Here is a 21512-nt window from a genome sequence, read left to right as displayed (position 1 = left end):
CTTCGGCACAGGTGAGTCCTTAAGGCCCTGGTAATGAATGGTGGCTTAGCAAGCACCTGGTTAAATGTTGTTATTACATTTGTTGTTCGTAAATATTTAAGTCAGCTGTGAAAGGACATAATAACTAGACACAGAGCAACGCAGGCTGCGGGAACAGACGCGATATTCACATTTTAGCCCCTTACAATAGATTTGACAAATTAGCTTGTCGTAAAAAAATGGAAATGAATTTAAATGTAAAATCCAATTTTACACTCCTGTTTTTAGGCTGATTTCTATGGCAACAAACATGTCTACAGCTGCTTTCAAAATGTTCGTCCCCAAAAGACAACATATTTTAATATTCCTAAAAAGCAGTTTTTTAATTACTAAAAATAATTCATTTACTGGATGGACATTATGAGGCAGAACTGTTGATCTGATGGCACTAAAAAGCAGCAGCAGCCAGTTTTCAAAATTTAATGAAAATGTACGACTATGGTCGAGTATTGCGACGACATTGAAAATAACAAAATAAATACAATTACAAAATTAAATTTGTAAATTTATGAGGATAGAGTTGAAATACTACGAGAGAAAAAAATCGTGAATTTCTTTTTTTAATTTCCAAGAAAAAAGTTGTATTTTTATCACAAAAAAGTCCTAAAGCTACGAGAAAAGACTTGTTAATTTATGGTAATAAAGTCATCATTTCACAAGATTAAAATCGAAAGTTTAGATCATGTGTTTAGGGGAAGACTTGAGAAAACAGATTAATTCGATTTTTTGTAGGGATCTCTATTATTTACGTTTTGCCGATATCCGATATGCCGATATTGTCCAAACAATTAATTTCCGATATCAACCGATACTGATATGTGCGGCTAAAGGCAGAGGACACATTTCATTGTGTGCAGTGGTGTGCTGTGTCCCAATGACAATTCTGTGCGCAATACAAATAACGGTGTCAGTTTCACTTCAAAACTATTTTTAGGTCACATCATCTGGGCGAAACCCAGACATTGCGTTATCGGGTTTTCATTATACGAGGATAACGATTCTTACCGATATTACAAAATTAAGCTAATATCGGCCGGTAATATCGGATGACTGATATTATCGGACATCCTTAGTTTTTGTTTATTTTAGGAAATATACATTCATGTCCCTGCGTTATTCACTCCATTAAAGACAGTGTCCTCAATTAAAACCCTGGTCATGAAATTAGTGGATAAAGCTCAATTAAATCCATTCAACAACATTTGATAAGACTTTCTACTGACTCCTTTTTCAACTCCTGTTTTGTCTGTGATGGGGGGGGTTGGACCATCCCAGGCACTGCAGGTGTCCAGTAATTACAGGGAGCTGGAGAAAAAATATGGCATTCTCGTGTCCACAATGAACTCTCAGAACCAGCTCATTGCTCGCTTGGAGGACCAATGCCAGTGCAAGGAACTTGGCCAGCGATCCTCTGAGGTAGGTGACAAAAACAACAACAACAACAACAACAACAACAAAATAAAACAGGAAAATTGTTTTTCTGGTTTCGTGTGAAATAGCTGAGGTTGTCCTTGTTTCCCTTTCTGGACAGGTAATGACAGATCCACCCAAAGTCCAGTCCAACATGCAGCCTAATTACAGCTCTAAAGCCAGTGAGATGACCAATGACGTTCAAAGGGACCAAAGTGCTCTTCCTCCACCAGCACAGCAGGAAACAACAGGCGGAGTTCATTCTCCTCCTAAGATCTCAACCAACCCCCCAACAGAGGCCCCTTTCATTAGTTTCCCTGTCACGAAGACTCCAGGTTTGTCTAGCGGGCCATAATGGGTCCTAAATTTGACGGTGGGCCGGGTCTTGAGCAGACAGATGGAGCGTTCGTATGAACTAAAACAAATGACATGTAAAACCATAAAGGTTAAAATTCCAAAATGCTTTAAGCCTTTTTTACACCATCTATTGGACAAATGTAGGCATTGCAGGGAAAAGGCAGAAGTATAATAAATAAAAAAAATAATAACATAATTTGGACAAGTTTGGTGGGCCGGATTAAAAAGCCAAACGGGCCGCATTTGGACCCCGAGCCGTAGTTTGCCTATGCCTGGTCTAACACGTTAAGATAGCGTTTTTTTGTTGTTTTTTTTGAAAAACAAACACAAACAAAAAAAAAACACCTTAAAATATTTTCGGTCGCCCTTTGAATTTGTCAAAATAAGATCAGAAATCAGCTTGATTACTTCGTATTTACTACGTGTTTGTGATCACAAGTGTAAGAGGCTCTGTGGTCGAGGTCTTACTGGTGAAAGATCTGCACATTAGAAATGCGGAATCCAACGGAGTCATTGACCCGCCGGTGAGAGCTGTATCAGGGGAATGCCTAAACAGTGTCAGCTCTTATCAGAGCAGAAGACGCTTTAAAATAAACACTCACCAATACACTGACATGAAGACACTCACATGGAGTCTCCAGCATTTGCTAGACCCCGTGGTACAAACATTAACCAACTTAAATAACAAAGTAGAGTTTTTAAAATGTGTCAAACTTTTAGAGTCAGAGGTGTTTTCTTTCCCGAATCTCCTTTTTGTAAAAACAGTTCATCTTATCACAGAGACATAGGACACTAACAATGTGTTGGTTAAAAAGAAAACACAAGATCCTGAGCCAATAACTGAAGCCATGTTGGGACATAATCTTCGGTCTGAACCTTAATCAACAAACAGTCACCAGTGGGGTTGAGAAAAAAAAAAACTTCGTCTTTCACATAAAACATTTTAATTCAGTTCAATTCATTACGATTCAATTCAATGTGTCCATTTTTGACCGCTTATTCCAGTGTTTCCCAGACTTGTTGTGAGACAAAAATATAGCAAAAATAAACTAGACAAAGACATTATAAAATTATAGAATTTTGGAACAATTTGGAAATTTATAACAATTTGGAATTTCCATCCATCTACTGCCTCTCAGAAAGCACTTGGAAAATATCCAGACACACAGAGAGATCATGCAAAACAGTGACCAAATTTTTCTCCATGTCGCTACTTTTTTCTCCATGTGGCTCAAAATGCAAAGTTTTAGTCAAATTGAATAATACATTTTTAACATAATATCAATTCACATTTAAAATGGTTAAATCCAAGTCAGTTATTTTCTAAATGTATAAAACTGGAAATTCATTTTCTTCAATTCACTATAAAATGTAAACTCCTAACTTAACAATCTATAAATTGCAATAAATGACTAACAAATGCAATTCAGTTCCTTTTACTTTATTTAATATAAATATTCAAAATACAAAACAAACTAAAAAAGCATTTATATTAGCTTTTTAAATCAGGTTACAGATAACCTAATCTCAAATATGCATTAAATAAAATGTTATAATTAAATTAGTGTTAAATGTAATACTTTTTTTTTAAATTTTACATCATTTAAAATTTTAAAATTTACTGTAAACTCCCATTTTCATCCAAAGATGAATGTGAGTTCTCGTTTTCAAAACTCACAGCAGTGCATAAAATATTTTTAAAAATCTGTTTACCCAAAATATAAATCAACTTAAATTACAAGGAACATCATTTAAACAATATTTTTCCCAGCTTTATCCTTGTTTAATTAAACATTATAAACCATAATTATAATATTTCCCACATACATTTTAATGCTTAATCTGTCTGTTGTGCTGATTATATCTTAAATCAGGACCATGGCGAGACTGCCAGCATGTGCTTACCTCCGGAGAGATCACCAGTGGGATCTACCTGCTACGCCCGCAGACCACCAACCGGCTTATGCAGGCCTGGTGTGAGCAGAGCCGGGATGAGGGCGGATGGACGGTCATCCAGAGGAGACAGGATGGCTCTGTCAACTTCTTCAGGACATGGGAGCAGTATAAGGTAAGTTCATTGGCTATACGTTGGGTCATATATATACGACAGGGTACTCCAACCCCCGGTTCGGGGACCGGTGCCTGTCCGTTGGGTGGTTTGGTACCGGACATTAAGACTGATACTAACGAGACTAAAGTCTAAAAGACGTTTTATTTTGAAAATTTAATAATCCTTCAATGATGGCGCGCTATTACCGGTCCGCAGTAATGGCTGATACCTGAGGACCAGTCCTGGGTACAAAAAGGTTGGGGACCGCTGATATACGTGGTTGTTTATTATGGCCTCGACAAATAGACAAAAGGTCATTAGGCTAAATCGGGTGTGGGCAAATTTTGGACTTGCGGGCCGCAAGTCCAAACAGGGGGATTGGGTCAGGAGTAAATAGATGGAGGGTCCGTGTGAACTAAGATAAATGTAAATATCATTCATAAAGGCTAAAATGTTTAAATTATTTTAATGTTTTCTACACCATCTATTGGGGAAATGAAGGTATTGCAGGAAAATGGCAGAAGTATAATGATAATATAAAACATACAATATAAAATATGGACAAGTTTTGCAGGCCGGATTTAAAAGCCAAACGGGCCGTATCTGGCCCCCGGGCCTTAGTTTGCCCATGCCTGGGCTTGATGGTTAAATTCTACAAAATGAAAACTATTTTTTTTTTTTTTTTTATTTCCAGCAAGGCTTTGGGAACCTGGATGGAGAGTACTGGCTGGGTCTGGAGCACCTTTACTGGTTGACCAAGCAGACTCACTATAAGCTGCGCGTGGCTCTGGAGGACTGGCAGGGCCGACAGGTTTACGCCGAATATGACCGCTTCTACCTGGAGCCGGAGAGCGACTGGTACCGACTCCGGTTGGGACAATACCAGGGCAGCGCCGGCGACTCCCTGTCGTGGCACAACAACAAGGCCTTCACCACTCTGGATCGAGACAAGGACAGTTACACAGGTGTGTTGATTGGTCAGGTTTTTCAGATTGGTATCTCTGGATTTGTCATGACCGATCACAATTAATCGATTACCGATCAACACCCCCCCCCCCAAAAGAAAAAATCACAACATAAATGCAAAAATATGAAAATGTATATTTATATTATGAATTTAAAATTGAACTCCATTGATTGGATTTTCGTCTTTGGAACGCATCTGGATGAACCCGACAGTATTTACCGGTCTACAGTTCCCGGGCAGTTCATTTGTCTATTGTGTCAGACTCACTTTGTGAGAAGGGTCTGATGCAAAGCAGACATCTGACCTGAAAGCCAAAGTTAGGTCAGGATGTTTATGTAGGTTCTCAGTCATCCACGTCAATTAGTCGCCTCCTACTTAGACTCAAGGACTCCAGGTCTCAAGGTTCTCTATTGTCATTACAACACATCTTTGACATGGGATGAACGAAACCAGTTCCCCTGGTCCCGGATCAAGTACAGGTGACAGAGTTCAATATAGTGCAGGGTTGAAGAAAGAGGAAAGTGTCGATTGTGCAATGAATGAAAGGCAAAAACGACAGCACTGTGCAAAGGCAACGAGGGCAACATATGTGGGGAAGTCGTGGGTCAGTTGTGCAAGCTGCAAAGTAAGTACTGAGTGCGAGTGCTAGTCTGAGTGCACATTCCCTATATTGCGTTACAAGCAGATATATATAAAAAATATCTATAAATATGATTTTATTTCAAGGAATTTTTATTGGTTCACATCAATCACTGTGTACTTTCCCAGACCTCCTTTAAACATCCTGGATCAGAGACATGACATGTTCCCCTTTCTTGTGCTAAATACGGAATGTGATTACTTTTTGCCTATGATAAACACGGTTCATGACCTCTGGATACTAGATAGATAGATAGATAGATAGATGGATGGATGGATGGATGGATGGATGATAGATGATGGATGGATGGATGGATGGATGGATGATAGATGATGGATGGATGGATGGATGGATGGATAGATAGATGGATAGATGGATGATAGATGGACATACGGACGGACAGATAGTTAGATAGATATAATATATTTAATGCTAAATAATGATCTTTTACTTTTACTACTTTTACATTTAGGTAACAAACTATTTCTTGTCCAATCAGGTAATTGTGCTCATTACCAGAAGGGAGGCTGGTGGTACCACATGTGCGCCCACTCCAACTTGAACGGTGTGTGGTACCGTGGCGGGCACTACCGCAGCAGGTACCAGGATGGAGTCTACTGGGCCGAGTTCCATGGAGGAGCCTACTCCCTGAAGCAGGTTACCATGATGATCAAACCCACATGATGTCTTCGTCAACGTCCCTGCGCAGGCCGCGCATTCATCTCTACTCTCTCTCCAGAAATGGACAAATAAAGTTGGGGAGGGTCAGAATTTAGCATCTTCAGCTCTTGCGCAAATTACGTGAGTCACATGAGACCTGTGGATAAGTCTAAATTTGGTCACATAAAAAGCAGGAAAAAATCCAAAAGAGGAAAGTGACTGAAATATAAGCTATGTTTATGCTAACATTAAGCTTTTTGGCTAGGTTTTATCTGTTTTTTTCTCTATTTCACTTTTTTTTTGTCGTCTTATTGTTAGTCAGTGAACATCTCTAGTTTAAAATTTGGTTTTTGTTTTTGGCTAAAATCTTTTGGCTAACACTTACCTATATATTTTAACACGCATTTTTTTTCCACTTGACTAACAGTCAGACCGCTTTAGGCAAACGCCCATATTGCCAATCGGTGGAGCCGGCCCTGTGTGTACGCATATGAGGTGTGACACGATAAGTTAGAGATTATCAAAGTGTTTTTATACTTCAATTCACTGAATCGTTGTTACCATGAACTGTGTTTTATCCGTATCTGTACTGTTTCTGAGAAAATGATCAAATATTAAAAGCTTTCAATTGAAAAAAACAAATTGTTTGGCTGTGAAAGTAAACTTTCGAAAAGTGGTGAAATACCACTAAGCGTTGCGTCAGGGATGTGGTTTTCTCTTTCACCCTTAGAGGGGTGTGGAACTTCCTCTTGCTTTTCTTGATCTTTTTTTTCTTCTTTCTACCATGGCTTATTAACCTGTCGGCAACTGTATTTAACTGTCAATCTTGTTGTCAGGGTGCTTCTGTTTCTCCCAAAACTGGACCATCTCTGGACCATCCTGAGACCGATTTCTGTCTCTGTCGTTTTTCTCCTCTTTTTGCTTTCTGTAATATAGTCACCAACATGCCGCCGCACTGGATGGTGCACCTTGTTCTGCTGCCGTTTCTGCTCAGTGGTGAGTGATGCTGATGGTCATGTTTGATTGAAGAGAAGAAAAAACAGATTAAAAAAAAAAAACAATATAAAAGATTACATACCAATTTGGTCATTATATATCTTTTTTGAGATAGTCACAAGAAAAATAATTTTAATTGAAATTATTATGCTAACTTTTTGCTAATTTTTTTTTTTTTTTTTTTAAAGAAATTACTGTTTTGTATGTTGACCCAATATCCAACCATTGGATAACTGGGGATTATAAAAGAATATATTTCTGGAAAAGTAACAAAAAGGGTATTGTTTTATTTTTCGGGTTTCTTACTTATCACATTAACATTAATTCAGACCTGGAGCCACAATTGAGCAACATGTGGTCTAATACTAGCTAATCCAGGCATGAGGAAACTAAGGCCGGGGGTCACGCTAAACATTTCCAAATGATATCATTTATTTATATTATCATTATACTTCTGCCTTTTCCCTGCAATACCTACATTTCCCCAATAGATGGCGTAGAAAATGATAAAAGCATTTTAGCTTTTTAGCCTTTATGCATGACTTTTACATGTCATTTATCTTCAGTTCACACGAACGCGCCATCTTCTTCCCCTTGTTCAATATTTAGACAATAGTGGCCCACGAGTCAAAAAGTTTGCCCACGCCTGAGCTAACTAGATAGCAGTATAGGCAACCTGTGTCTGATTTTTTTTTGTTTTACCTTTCCTTTGCAGAAAGGTTAGCTTAGTACATTGTTTCCCAAAGAATGGGTCGTGTCCCTCAGGTGGGTCGAGGGAGATTTTTTTTTTGGGGTCGTCTCGCATCAAATTTCAGCACCATCATCACCAAAGGAGTTTACGAATAATGTGTATTGACTTGAGTTGCGAAGGTTTGGACTTTTATACGGAGCCCCTAAAGGGACATGGGGGGAAAAAGGAAGAGAGAAACGTATCTCGTGCTCGCGAAATACCTTCTCGTGCGCCCGAGATACTTTCTCGTGAGCTTGAGGTACTTTACCTCAGAGAAGTATCTCGTGAGCACTAGATACGTTTCTTCCCCCCATGTCCCTTTAGGGGCTCCGCACTTTTAAAATATGGATCCCCAGAAAAAAAAAAGTTCGGGAAACACTGCCTTAGTATTTGCTGGTTACTGCTTTTTGACTTCAACATCCAGCCATCCGATTTCTTCCGCTTTTCCGTTACCGGGTCGCGGGGGTAGTGGTGTCTAAGACCGCTGCCCAAATCACAATGCACCGTACCAATCCCCCTAGAACCTTCTTGCGGGTGGTGAGTCCACTGGAAGGTACCAACCGCCCTGACCGGGATTCGAACTTGCCCAGGAGGTTTAAGATAAACAAACAAATCACTTGTCTTACAGAACATATCTATTTATCTAAGTATAACATCAATTGTTCAATCACAAATAACAACACTGACTGACAACACTGAATGAAAGTTCCCTCCAACAAGGGTCGGTTCTATGCAGATGATCTTTCCTTAATGGTTAAAAACATCTGACAGATAGCCTTTAATTTTTTTTTTTTTTAACTTTCCATGTCCACATTTTTTCGCATTGTGAAATGCATGACTGTCTGATGCACACGCCTCTGTAACACATTGACTCATACGCCATCCTTCCTGTTCTCGAATGCATACGTCACCTCAAGGTGTGGACAGCCTTAAAACTTCCCCAATTTTATTTAGAAGAAAGCACTAGTTACTCTGACAACACCCCTCCCTAAAAAAAAAAAACAAATGAACTTTTCAAGAAAGTGATTCTTTCGGTTAAGAAATGTATGCATTTTTAAAGCCTTGTGGACATAAACATAAAGACGTTTTTAAATGTAATTTTTTTTTTTTTTTTTTTTTACAAAAACAAATCACCCCGTCCTCCAACAACAAGCAAACAACAACAAAATGTTTCAGAGTGACGTGCATCTATCTGTCTCCAGGTGTAAATGGCGCATGTTCGTCGGACGACAACCCCATATTCTTGGATCCTTCGGAGGTCATAGCGGAATATGAAGATGAGGTGACGCTAACCTGCAACAACACAGACGACATACAGGACGCGATATTCTGGCAGTACGGAACGACGACATCCGGTTTTTTAGAGGACACGCCCTTCATTTCCTGGACGCTGAAATTGACAGACTGGAACGTCACAAAAGCAGAATGTATGACACGTCTGGATAACGCTTTGGAATGCAGCAAAGAGTTGAAAATAACTCTATTTAGTAAGTCTCGTATCGTATACTACTACTACTTGATTACCGTGAAATATGCGCAATATGTATTTTGACACAAATTGAGCAATTCACATTTACTTTGAAGGTACAACCAAAGATTTAGTAGGAATAACCAGAGGTGTGGACTCGAGTCGCATGACTTGGACTCGAGTCCGACTCGAGTCATCAATTTGATGACTTTAGACTCGACTTGACAAAATGTAAAGAGACTTGCCACTCGACTTGGACTTTAACGTCAATGACTCGTGACGTCACTTGGACTTGAGCCCCTTGACTTGACAAGAGTTGATGCCTTCTCCAAAACCAAAAGTGATCCGTGTAAATATATTATTATTTTATTTAAAAGGACTAGAAAGGACTCGAAACAGAAATGGCAGGACTTCGGACTTGATTTGACACTTTTCAGTCGTGACTTGGACTCGACTCGGACTTGAGTGCAAAGACTTGAGACTTACTTGTGACTCGCAAAGCAATGACTTGGTCCCACCTCTGGGAGTAACCTAAACAGACAGTAGTCTTTCATGAATATACCTTAATAGCATACATTTTTTGGAAAGGTTAGCTTTTAGCATTAGCATTTAATTTCGCCCAAATAAAGGGATGTAAACCGTTATTGTCATTTTAAAAAAGTTATTCCAAATAAAAAATAATAGATATCATAAATTCACGATTAGGGCCACATTGAATTGAAAAAAACATTACGATATTAAAGTAGCGAATTTATGAGAATAAACTCGAATAAGAACGAGAAATAAAATGGTAATTAATGAGAATAAAGTCGTAAGTTTTTTTTTCTCGTATTTTGTGAAGGGAAACTATTTATTTATATTGGATTTACACATAGGAAGATACTCCATCTTCTGCATCCTGTAATAAACATCCGTTTAATTAGCATATTTATATTACGACGTTTTTCCTATATATTGATGTCTTTTGATTTATTTATGTCTATATTTTGGTCACAAATTTACGACTTTGATCTCTCAGATGAATTACTCAATTCGCGTATATTTACGCCGTTTTTGCCTCGCAAGGTTACGACTTTATTCTAAATGTGCTAGTTCAATTGCTTAATATTATTTGTATTATTATTTTAACCCCCCCTCAATGTGGCCCTAATATTTTGTCATAATAACATTTTTTTTAACATTTTTTTCTTCTTTATTTTTCAATACTTGTCCATAAAGTTAGACAAGAACTCTTAAACATCAAAAACCTAAACATTTACTGTTTCGTTTTCCAGAGAATCCAGACATGGTTGTTCTTTACTCCCCAATGAATGACAGCAACATAGCGGGAACTAACTACGCACTGCAGTGTGACATCGTGAACGTGGCTCCTGTCCAAAATCTCATCGTGAACTGGTACAGAGATAACCACCTGGTGAAGACGGATTTCTTCAACGAGACAAAAAGCAAACTGCCGGTGAACGAGTCGTCTTCGTATGAGTTCATCACCAACAAAGAGGATGATGGTGCTGAAATCAGATGTGAAGCCTTTTTGGACTTTGGGCCAGAGGGACCAACGACACCTCACTTTTGGCAAACACACATCATTTCCGTGCAATGTAGGTTTCCCTTTTTTTTTTTTTTTTTTTTTTTAAATGATTACATCGATCGATTTATCACAAATCGATAGTTTGGATTAGGATAGCTGGTAAGAAGCAGTTACATTTTAAGTATACACATCAACACTGTGTCAGTCTTCAATGTGGCCAAACAAACAAAATTAGGCTAAAAGTAGCCAAACTAGCTAGCTAAATTAACCCTAACTATATTACCTACATTAACCTTAATATCTAAATGTTGGCCAGAAAGCAGCGGGAAAAGACAGAAATATAACTCAGAGTCATCTAGGAATTGGCTTGCAAGAATCCAGTCCATCCACCCATTCTCTGATGGACCGCGTAGAATGATGTGGCGGTCCACATTCAGCTCACGTGCCTTGAGTTTGACAGCTCTATCATCGCAGAGACACATATAGAGACAACCTTTCCTGCTCACATTCATTTCTACGGTTAGGGGAGTTCCATCGAGCTGATAAGCGCGTTTTCTGGTCATCGTGAAACAAAAATAATATAATTGATATGGAGAGGGTTAGGGTTAGTGATATTGTCCTTCAACTAGAAGCAGGCGTGGGCAAACTTTTTGTCTCTTGGTCCTAAAATATGACAGGAGTGGCCAGGTCAGGAGCAGATAAATGACTTCATGAAAAGTCATGCGAATAGGCTGTAATGCTTTTAGTCTTTTCTACGCCATCTATTGGGGGAACTACAGACATTGCGGGGAAAAAAAAGCAGATAAAGTAAAATGATAATATAAATTCATAACATAATTTGGACAACTTTGGGAGGCCGGATTACGGAAGCAAAAAGGCCACATCTGGCCCCCGGGCCTTAGTTTGCCCCTGCCTGAACTCGAGGGACATGTTTTATCTATTGACCTTTGGTGGTCTACAGGTCAACACGAACTGATTGCTGATTTGTTTTGTAATCTTGACGTTTTAACAGTGCCGGATATAGAGCTAAAATCTCTAAACATCTCTCTTCAGATGCCCCTGAGCTGATGAGCAGGAATTTCGATGTCATCAATGTGAGACGGGGTGATAGTGTGACGGTAACCTGTGATGTTAAGGGGAATCCCACTCCTACCTTTACCTGGACCCGTGACACGTCAGCGATGGCGGAGAACCGCCGCTCTTTTAATGTCAGTCACGTGACCGCCGACGTCACATACATATGCATTGCTGGTAATCTGCTGGGACATACATCCAGGGCAATCCAGCTGCTGCTGGTAAAAGATGACATCACGGAAGCTCCTGCTGTGGCCACGGACCCGTCTGAGGATCCTGATGGTACGTGTTTGGGTACATTTGTAGGTCAACGTTGAAGTGTTTGATCACGCTGACTGCCTTTTGTGTGCCTTTCTAATGTTACAGTTTGTACGCCCGTTCTGACTCCGAGTGAAGTTCTGGTAGCGTTTGGACATCCAGTTTCGATCGACTGCAGCGCACCTGCATCCGCAGATGGGGAAGTGAGCTGGAAGGCACCGTCTGGTTCTTTAAGCGTTTTCAATTACACCAGTGTTTCCTGGAGGATTCAAAGTCTACACGACTGGGATCTAAAGCCACTGTGCAGCGTTACCTTGAAGAATGGCCGCCGGTGTACAGCATCACCAACAATCACACTTTACAGTGAGTACAAAGGGCAGAATGAGAAAGGGCAATTGTAACATTGGGGGAATTGATGGTAAGCATGGCTCACAGAAGTCAGTCTTCAAAGAGTCTGTGTATTTTTTTTTTAGGATATCCATCCATCCATCCAGCCATTTAGTCATCCAAGTTTGGCTGAAATGACCTCCTCCTACTGACTTTAACCTATTCAGAAGAAATTAGCTTGTGCATTAGCCACACTGTGCAATGAAGTGGCATTATAACGCACACAAAATTAATAATAATAATAATAATAATAATAATAATAAAATTCCCCCGTCTTCTGCTGGACGATCAAAAACGAATCAAAAACCTAAACATTTACTGTTTCGTTTTCCAGAGAATCCAGACATGGTTGTTCTTTACTCCCCAATGAATGACAGCAACATAGCGGGAACTAACTACGCACTGCAGTGTGACATCGTGAACGTGGCTCCTGTCCAAAATCTCATCGTGAACTGGTACAGAGATAACCACCTGGTGAAGACGGATTTCTTCAACGAGACAAGCGAACTGCCGGTGAGCGAGTCGTCTTCATACGAGTTCATCACCAACAAAGAGGATGATGGTGCTGAAATCAGATGTGAAGCCTTTTTGGACTTTGGGCCAGAGGGACCAACGACACCTCCCGTTTGGCAAACACACCCGGGAAAGTGGGTTTTCCCTTTTTTTTTTTTTTTTTTTTTTTTTTTTTAAATGATTACANGAATGATAACGTCGATCGATTTATCACGAATCGATAGTCTGTCAAATGTAGTAAAGCTAAAGGCTAGCTGTAAAAAGCTTAAAATAGAAATAGCTAAGAGTTAGCCAACGTTTCCTTTTCTAAAACGCCTAAGCATAACCTAAGCAAAATGTTGCCAAATTACACAAAAAACAAACAGTTTATATGAAATAATAGTGGAAGAAGAAGAAGAAGTAAAATAAACCAAATGAGTTAATAAACTTTTTTGTTTTTTGAAAGAAAAAAAAAAAGCAACAAAATTAGCATTAGCATTTTTAACAGTGAAAGGTATAAACTATAAAACTATACCTATATCCTGCCTTGATTTGCAGATGAGCCAGAGATGGACTGTCCAGCCCGTTGCACTGGTAAAGAGCAAACCATCACCCTGGACATGTTGCCCTGTAGAGCCAAAGGGAACCCTCCCCCAGATGTTTATTGGTACTTCCAGGGGAAACCTGTGAACGCTTCTATACCTCTGACCAGATATCAGTCAGGAAGATACAGAGCAGACGCTGTCAACGCAATCTCCGCAAGCACAACCACGGTTGATATCACGATTGAATGTAAGTTGTATGTTCCTATTATTTAAAGTATTGTCAATTTTTTTTTTTTTTACATTATTGGGAAACTTAAAAAAAAGGCTTTTGGCCATAACTGCTATAAATATTAGCATTACTTTTAGCGATATTTTTAAGCTATTCTATTTTCCATTTGACCCAGTTTTTTCACATTTGTTATGTGTCATGTGATATTGTAGCAATATCAGTATTAACAAAAACATAGAAGTGTTAATATTTAACATTATCCAACTATTGTCTAAAGTTTCTATTTTTCATTATGCTATTTGCCCTGTAACTTTTATCGGGCTAACGTTATGTCCATTATTCGCAATATTTCCGGTGATCTGTGCCAATGTGATCATTTGTATGCTATGCAGTTTTAAAAATATTTTCTGACTCAGTTTTATTTCCATCTACTGCGGCAATTTTTAAATGTGTTTTAAACCTTGAAAAGGACAACAGCAGCACACAACCTTTTTAAAAACTCCAAAAATGACTTGTATTTCCAACATCATGTTCGCAGATCCTCCTTCAATTTCTTGTGCCGATCACTACGAAGCTATACCGAATGACAGTCGGATCGTCCAATCTCTGTGCGAACCAGAGGGAAATCCCACCCCCACCCCCAGCTGGTTCAGAAATGGAGAGAAGATCATTCAACCACAGCACGTGACTAAAGCGGCTGCTGGAGTCTATGTTCTGAAGGCAGTGAACAGGCATGGAACAGCCAACCACACGCTGCACCTGGATGTTCTGTGTATGTTTTTTTTTAATCTCCTGGCGTCCTAAGTACATCGGGGTTCATTTGAAATCATCTTAAAAATATTTTTTAAATTCTTCTTCTGTCTCAATAGTTCCCCCAGAGTTTGAAGTACAAGACATTTTCAAGGAGGTGACCTTAGGTGAGAACGTGACTCTGGACTGCCATGCTGAAGGGAACCCAGCCCCTACCGTCGTGTGGAATTACACATCTGCTGTGAATGTGAGGCAGGCCACTGGAGGGCGCCAAAGAAGCGTCACTATCACAGGAGCCACGTCTAACAACCTTGGCGCTTACGTCTGCATTGCCACGAATAAAGTTGGGACGACGTCAACGTCCGTGACGCTGCTAACGACAGGTATTATATGTTCTTGTTCATGAAACGTCTGCTAACGACAGGTATTATATGTTCTTCTTCTTGTCTTGTTCATGAAACGCAAAATATACGCGATGTGAATTGACTTTAATTATCATGTTTGTTTCCTTTCTATTTTTAAAGGGAGAAACACTGGACGCCGAATACCCTTCACGTTTTGGCTCCTTTCCCTTTTCATCGTCATCATCATCACCTTCGTCGTGTTCATAGTACTCGTAACACTTTGCAGACATCGGAAAAAACAAGGAGAATACAGCTTTATTCCTGACCAAACTAAACACGATATTCCTCTGGCTTCTAGGCAGAATTAGTTTAGTGATTTATTTTTGCTGTGTTACGCAATGTGTACATATTAAAATTTCAGGCATTAAATTAGCGTCTTGGCTAGGTGGAAGCTATTATTGCTATGTTTCCTATCTGGCTGCTAACTTATTCTTACTCTTACCTGTTGTTATTTTTCATTATGGGAACTTTCATTTACTTTTTACATTGTTTTTGTGTGTGTGTGTGTTGCTGTAGCCGAGGGAAGTTCTTCATTGTTTATGAAAATGTTGTATATTGATATAGACACAATTAAATAAATACATAGATTGATATACATTATTGAGCCCAAGTTTTGAAATGAAAAAAAAAAAAAAAAAGAAAAAGAAATTACACTAAGAAGGGATCATGAAAGTGTTTTTGGACACAGTTTTCACTTCCATGCTCAACCAGAAGGGGCAGAATAATTGAAACAATTATGTACAGTATATATGTGGCAGGTATATCATATTATATAATAGTATTTACCCAATTGAAAACCATATCCACTTTGTAGACTAGACTAATGTCGACTAGGCCTGACTAAGTTACCACTTAAATGCTCAAAGCAAGTGTGAGTCATGCACGATATAAATAACTCCGAGCCAGAGAACTTGTAAATCTGGCTGCATCGTTGACATCCATGCTGGGGAATTTCAGGCGCTTTGTTGAGGTTTTCACTGAGGTCTCGCAATTAACCCGTTGCCAAGAGGCACATCAGTAGGGAGACTTTACAAACAATGCATTAACACAATTAACCTTTGAAACATAACATTCTCTGTTGCCATTGGGACAGAAGATCATTATTTTAATTGCGGTCCACATTTGGATGGCAGCATAATAGTATGGGCCAAAGCCACCTTTTACACCTTTATATATATTTATGTAGCTCATTATATTATATTTAGTATCCACACAAATGTTATTGTGCAGCCCACATTCAGGGCCCAAACCAAAAGGTTGCATGGTGTTGCTTTAAGTTTAATTTCACAGGACATTAATGCTCTCGTGATATGTAGCTTTTTCACAACAACACAATATAAACAGCTAGCTATTTTTAAAGAAAAAAAAACGTTTTTACTTGATTAATCACGCCGGTGCGTTTAACATTGTGGTTTATTTTAGAGCACCCATATAAGGTGCTTTATTTTGAAAGCCTTGGTGGGCCTCGGACGTTCATGTGAAAGACTCGTAGACGGTCTATGGCTGGACTTCAGTGTACTGTCCCTTTAAGAGAGAGGATTTGGGAGTGACGCGGATATGTGGACCACTTTATCCCTCTTTAGTTCGCAAAGGAAATTCTGGACTAACTCGAACAACAGCCACGGTGTGTCTGAATTTAATCTAATAGTGATGACGCTGGTTCACGTTTTCTCCTGAATGAAGCAGAACCGGAATGTGTAGCGGTTGCAAGTGATTCGTCAGGCCGGGATTTAGAGCGTTGAGGGCCGTCTCCTCTTCCTCTGAGCCTCCGCTGCGGGCGCAGGGATAAACTTTGGAGTAGTTCTTTTGTACTCGACACAGCTTGGCCGACAAGCTGTAAACATGGACTGGGGCACAGAACTATGGGTGAGTATTATTTTTAAAATAACTGTGTCATGTAATACGCGTCTTCATAAACACTTTCAAACTAAAACCGTCGGTTACCAATGTGTGGAGTAGTTGTCAGCGGGGTTAAAAAAAAACTTTTTGCCCCTTCATCAGCAGTATGCTGCGTTCACGGACAGTGTTCTGTCTGACATGACGGATATCGGTTTTGTAATAAATTGTTTTTCGTAGTTTTTTTTCATAACGTATTCCTGGGTTTTAGTCATCGTATTTCAGAGAAGAAATGCAACCGATGTTAAATGATCAAGACGGAGGTTATTTCCATGCATTTTTACATATAAATGATGCTGACACGTCCCACGTAGCAGGAGTTGTTGTGAAGTAGGGCTAGAAATGTTACATAGTATAATGTGTTTGTCTACGTGAGAAGCTTTGAAATGTTACATAGTATAATGTGTTTGTCAATGTGAGAAGCACGAGAACCTTCTGTTTAGTTTGTACGCTACATTCTGGATGCCAGATAAGATTTACTCTTCTTGTCATTGTGGGAATCAACTCTGGTAAATACGCTACATTGAGGTTGAACTTGTCGCTAGCAGCAACGTCTTGTTTTGTGCAGAATGGACGTATATTCGAAATATTTGTTTTGTGCAGAATGGACGTATATTCAAAATATACGTTGATATGTTAGCATAAAAAAAACAAACGAACAGAGAATTGCTAACATTTTAAAATTCTGTATAATATTTATGATATAATCTTGTCTCAATTGTTGCCGTATGTTTTGTGGGAAAGACAGTCTTTTCACGACATTTCACGACATGGCCAAACTCTATGTCGTTGCAACCAAACAGAAAGTACAGATGTCATCATCTCCATCCATACTTAATTGCAATTCTAGAAGAAAAAAAAAGGCAAGTAGTACAGGCTCAGTAGAATTCTTCTTTGTATTCAATGTTTACGGTAATTATTGTCCATTAGCAGCGTCTGTACATAAAGGTCATGCATAAAGCTTAAAGCTCATGTGGTTGTGGTTGAAGAGACCTGAGAAATAAATCACCTGAGAAATGTTGATGGGAAAATTAAAGGCAAATACAATAATATGAAGTTGGCTGGCTGTAGAAATCTGTCGTTCTATTTGGATTGGATTATGAACCGAAAAAACAAAACAGATGTAAATGATAGCCCAGAAGACACAAGAACTTATAGTCAAATCGGTGACAATCATGTAAATGTTGGTTGGCACCTCGTGGGCACTGAGAGGTCGTGTATTTTGTAATGTGCAAAATGTTATGAATGAAGAACTTAAAGTCTATGGTTAGCATCATGGAGGATGCACATGCGTCCTATAACATTATAGCACTACTTTATGTGTCACTGTAGCACAGAAACGACAGTGACATGATTTGTATCAGAGAACAAAATCGAGGGTCAACTGCGTCGCTTATTATAGTCAGGTTTCTCCTGATCGTGTATTTGGCTAACAGACATTTTATAGTGCATAAAGGGAAATTCATTTTCCAATGAGGTGTGAAAGTGTAATTGGAAGCAAACGTGTATTTATTATTTTATGAAGGTGACCCTTGCTGCTGGTCAGTTTTTAAGATGTTTAATTTTTATAGTGGCAACTAAATATTTACTTTACTATGTATATATATATATTTTTAAAAAAATATTTACTTTACTATGTATATATATTTTTTTTTAAATCAGGTGATTAGTCATTTGGTCCAACAGATGCATAAAACATACGCACATAAAAAGGCAGAAATCCTCATAGTGCCTTTTAATTGTACATGATGTACTAGAGTGCAGACTTAAGAAAAATAACAAAAAGGGCTTCTCACTGCTAATATATTCAGGTCATTAATATGTTTTTTAAAAACATATTAATGACAAGAGTTTTTTTTAACAAACAAGCATCTCTGTGACTAAAATAACAGCTCGGTTCACTGTGCATGCCGTGGTGGATAATGGCGTTGAAATGTCAGATCGGGTTTGTCGTTCCAGGGGAGTCTGTGGTGGCAGTTAGCCTGGCTGTTACATAAGTTACAAATAGTGAGTTGGAGCTAGGCTAACATGTTGATTCCAGCTTGTTAGATTGAGCTTTGCTACTTGTTCTCCAGTACGAAACACATGCTCAAAACGCTCAGCCGCAAAAAACTGGCAAGACGTGCTCGCTGATTGCTTTTCAGCGCTGATCATGCCAAGAACCGTCTGATAACTGGCTGGTCGATGGTTGCACCTCTGCCAGCTGCGTTTTATATGTTGATACGCGCAACTCAGGATACAACTCATGGTTTTGAGTTCCATTTTTGGTACCATTTTTTAATTACTGTGCTTTTGAGACAAAATGAGCTCCAGACAAATGAAACACATTAGATTAGATCCTTTATTTGTGTTAACTTATCAACCGAAATTGTTGTCTACAATTACAGAATACAAAAAAATTGCACATTTCTTTACAGAAACACTGCGGAGCAACAATTATCTCCTCTTATTAAAAGTCAAACTGGTCTGGTCTTATTTACCGCAATATATTAACAACAAAATAATTTTTAAAAAATAACTGGAAAGAGTTCTTTTCTGTTATACAGGGGTCCCCAACCCCTGGTCTGGGGACCGGTGCCAGTCTGTGGATCATTTGGTACGGGGCCGCAGTAGGACACTGAAAAAATGACTAATTTACTTCATCAAAAGGGAACCCAGTCATATTCCTTTACTTTTATAATTTAAAGATAATCTGTCAATGTTACAAAACGATAGGTCATTCAGACTCTGATACTAACAGAGGAAAGTCTAAAAGATGTTTTATTTTGAAAATTGAATGATCCTTCAATGGTGGCAGATGGTCCGCAGTGAAGGGTGATACTGGCCAACTGGTCCTTGGTACAAAAAAGGTTGAGGACCGCTGCTGTAAAACACTGTTTGTGTCTCTGGAAGACGTTCTTCCCACATTCTGTTTGAACACCTGAATGTCACTTTGCGGGTCACAACTCACACTTTTAGCGTACTGTACTTGAGTGTCGAGTCTCATGGTATGATCTAATTTTACGTTGACCTTTTTTTCCTTACCCATAATGCCTTAGTGACGGCCACAGTTCCGATGCTGAAGCCACATTTTTTTGCAAACATTGCCGCACGTTTAAGGGCAGCGAATATGTACAATTCGAGCACGGTGAGCTGTGAGGTTGACCTCATTGGTGTGCACTCCCCTCAGGCCTTTTCCCTTGTCCCTCTACCATGACACACGCTTGTGTAACATCAGTTTAATCACTTTTGCCCTGCTTTGATTGAGTTGGAGACACATCTGCAGTTACGGTCCTTATCATAAGCCGTACATTTCTTTTCGGAAAATCCTGTGACAGGAGGAGGTTTCAAGATTCCGATTCCTTTTCCCCAAATCTATTTATACAAAAGCCAATTGTTAAAATTTTAGGGAACTGAAAAAAAGTTAATATTTTGAAACTAAACTAACTAAAACAATGGTTGCATTTAGGGATGTCAAATTCAAGAAAAGTTAGTTTCCATCCTCCTGCAAACAGAGGAATTCCTCTCGAATGCCTTGATCATTTTACGATATTCGTTTTGCGGTTGCATTGCAGTTGCCGCTGCCATTTTAATCATTGAGAAATATCCCGTCGGCTGCGTCTTCGCTGCTGTCTGGGGACTGGATAGCGAGCAAATCTGATGATGGACAAATGCCGCGTCAATTAAACAGATTAGATCGCGCCAGATCGGAAATGAGAGACAGTATCAGCACACAACTTCAGCTAAGCTTCAAAATAAACACAAGGCGCAGATCAGAAATCTCAACCCTAGATGTCAATTCTGTTGACACAAGGTCAGAAGTCAATTGACCAGAGAGTCACAACGTTGATTTTCACCTTGGAGAGACTCATTCTGTGGAAAAACCACCAGATACACAAAAATTAGAATTAAGGTTTTTAAAATTTTGTTGCCATTACTGGTACAGGGTGTTGTTCCCCTAGACGTCTATTTATGTTAAGAAGAACTTTTATTCTCACCAGGACGTTTCAAATGTTTCAAATTTTCCCCCTGCCGCTTTGGTCAAAAGAATTTTTTTTTTGGTCCTTTGACAGAATCCTTTAAGCTTTTGCTGAGGTCTGTAACTTTCACATCATTAGTCCTAAAAAACATACATTAATCCTGGGGGGTTTTTCAAAGTGTGAGACACTAAGCTCCAGGGGATTTCAAGACACTTCGGGAGAAGCATGTGTAGAACAGGAAAAAATACAGAAGCAGTCATTAGGAAAAAAATCTGTGAACATTCATGTTATCTCAGTCCCCCAGTCCCCAAGCCAACTTGAATGAAAATTAAGATTATTATTAGTATAAGTTTGGATTTTTATTTATTTTAAACATTTTTTTCATAGAAGGTTCAAACTAATTTTTTTTTTTTTTTTTTTAATCAACTTGGAAATGTATATGAAAGGTGAGTGTGGGTTTAGGTCGTGATATGGGGTTTGAAAACTTGAAAAAAAAAAGTATTTTTAGCACAGGATTCCCAAGCGTCTGTGCTACCGGTACTGGTCGCAGAGAAAGAATTAATAATTTTTTATAAATTACTGTTTTTTTTCTTTTACATTATTCATCTACAGTACGCCCTTCAGGACTCCAATACTGACAGAAAAAAAGTCTTAAAGATGTTTTACTTTGAAA

The 21512-nt window shown here is 38.9% G+C and overlaps 3 protein-coding genes across 3 annotated transcripts in view; all 3 read left to right on the top strand.

The window, feature by feature from the left end:
* Positions 1 to 6727, top strand: part of angptl6 (angiopoietin-like 6) — a 10788-nt gene extending 4061 nt beyond the window's left edge. Inside the window, exons 5-9 of the mRNA XM_025064350.1 lie at positions 1315 to 1455; positions 1571 to 1784; positions 3681 to 3874; positions 4551 to 4821; positions 5963 to 6727. Of these exons, the coding sequence (XP_024920118.1) occupies positions 1315 to 1455; positions 1571 to 1784; positions 3681 to 3874; positions 4551 to 4821; positions 5963 to 6147 (1005 nt within the window). The 3' untranslated portion in view covers positions 6148 to 6727. The remainder of the gene's footprint in view (positions 1 to 1314; positions 1456 to 1570; positions 1785 to 3680; positions 3875 to 4550; positions 4822 to 5962) is intronic.
* Positions 6728 to 6894: 167 nt separating this feature from the next.
* LOC107989866 (hemicentin-1) lies at positions 6895 to 15577 on the top strand. Its single transcript, XM_017040441.2, has 7 exons — positions 6895 to 7119; positions 9052 to 9336; positions 10592 to 10915; positions 13615 to 13848; positions 14369 to 14602; positions 14700 to 14963; positions 15105 to 15577. Exons 1-7 carry the CDS (start codon positions 7068 to 7070, stop codon positions 15290 to 15292), a joined length of 1581 nt encoding a protein of 526 aa, XP_016895930.2. The 5' UTR covers positions 6895 to 7067; the 3' UTR covers positions 15293 to 15577.
* A 147-nt stretch (positions 15578 to 15724) lies between these two features.
* Positions 15725 to 21512, top strand: part of trip10a (thyroid hormone receptor interactor 10a) — a 16725-nt gene continuing 10937 nt past the window's right edge. The window contains 1 exon segment of the mRNA XM_008329203.3: positions 15725 to 16850. Coding sequence (XP_008327425.1) covers positions 16827 to 16850 — 24 coding nt within the window. The 5' untranslated portion in view covers positions 15725 to 16826.

This window comes from Cynoglossus semilaevis, chromosome 17, assembly GCF_000523025.1.
Source record: "Cynoglossus semilaevis isolate Cse_v1.0 chromosome 17, Cse_v1.0, whole genome shotgun sequence".
In the NCBI taxonomy this organism is placed as follows: Eukaryota; Metazoa; Chordata; class Actinopteri; order Pleuronectiformes; family Cynoglossidae; genus Cynoglossus; species Cynoglossus semilaevis.
This window is presented reverse-complemented; position numbering and strand designations above follow the sequence as displayed.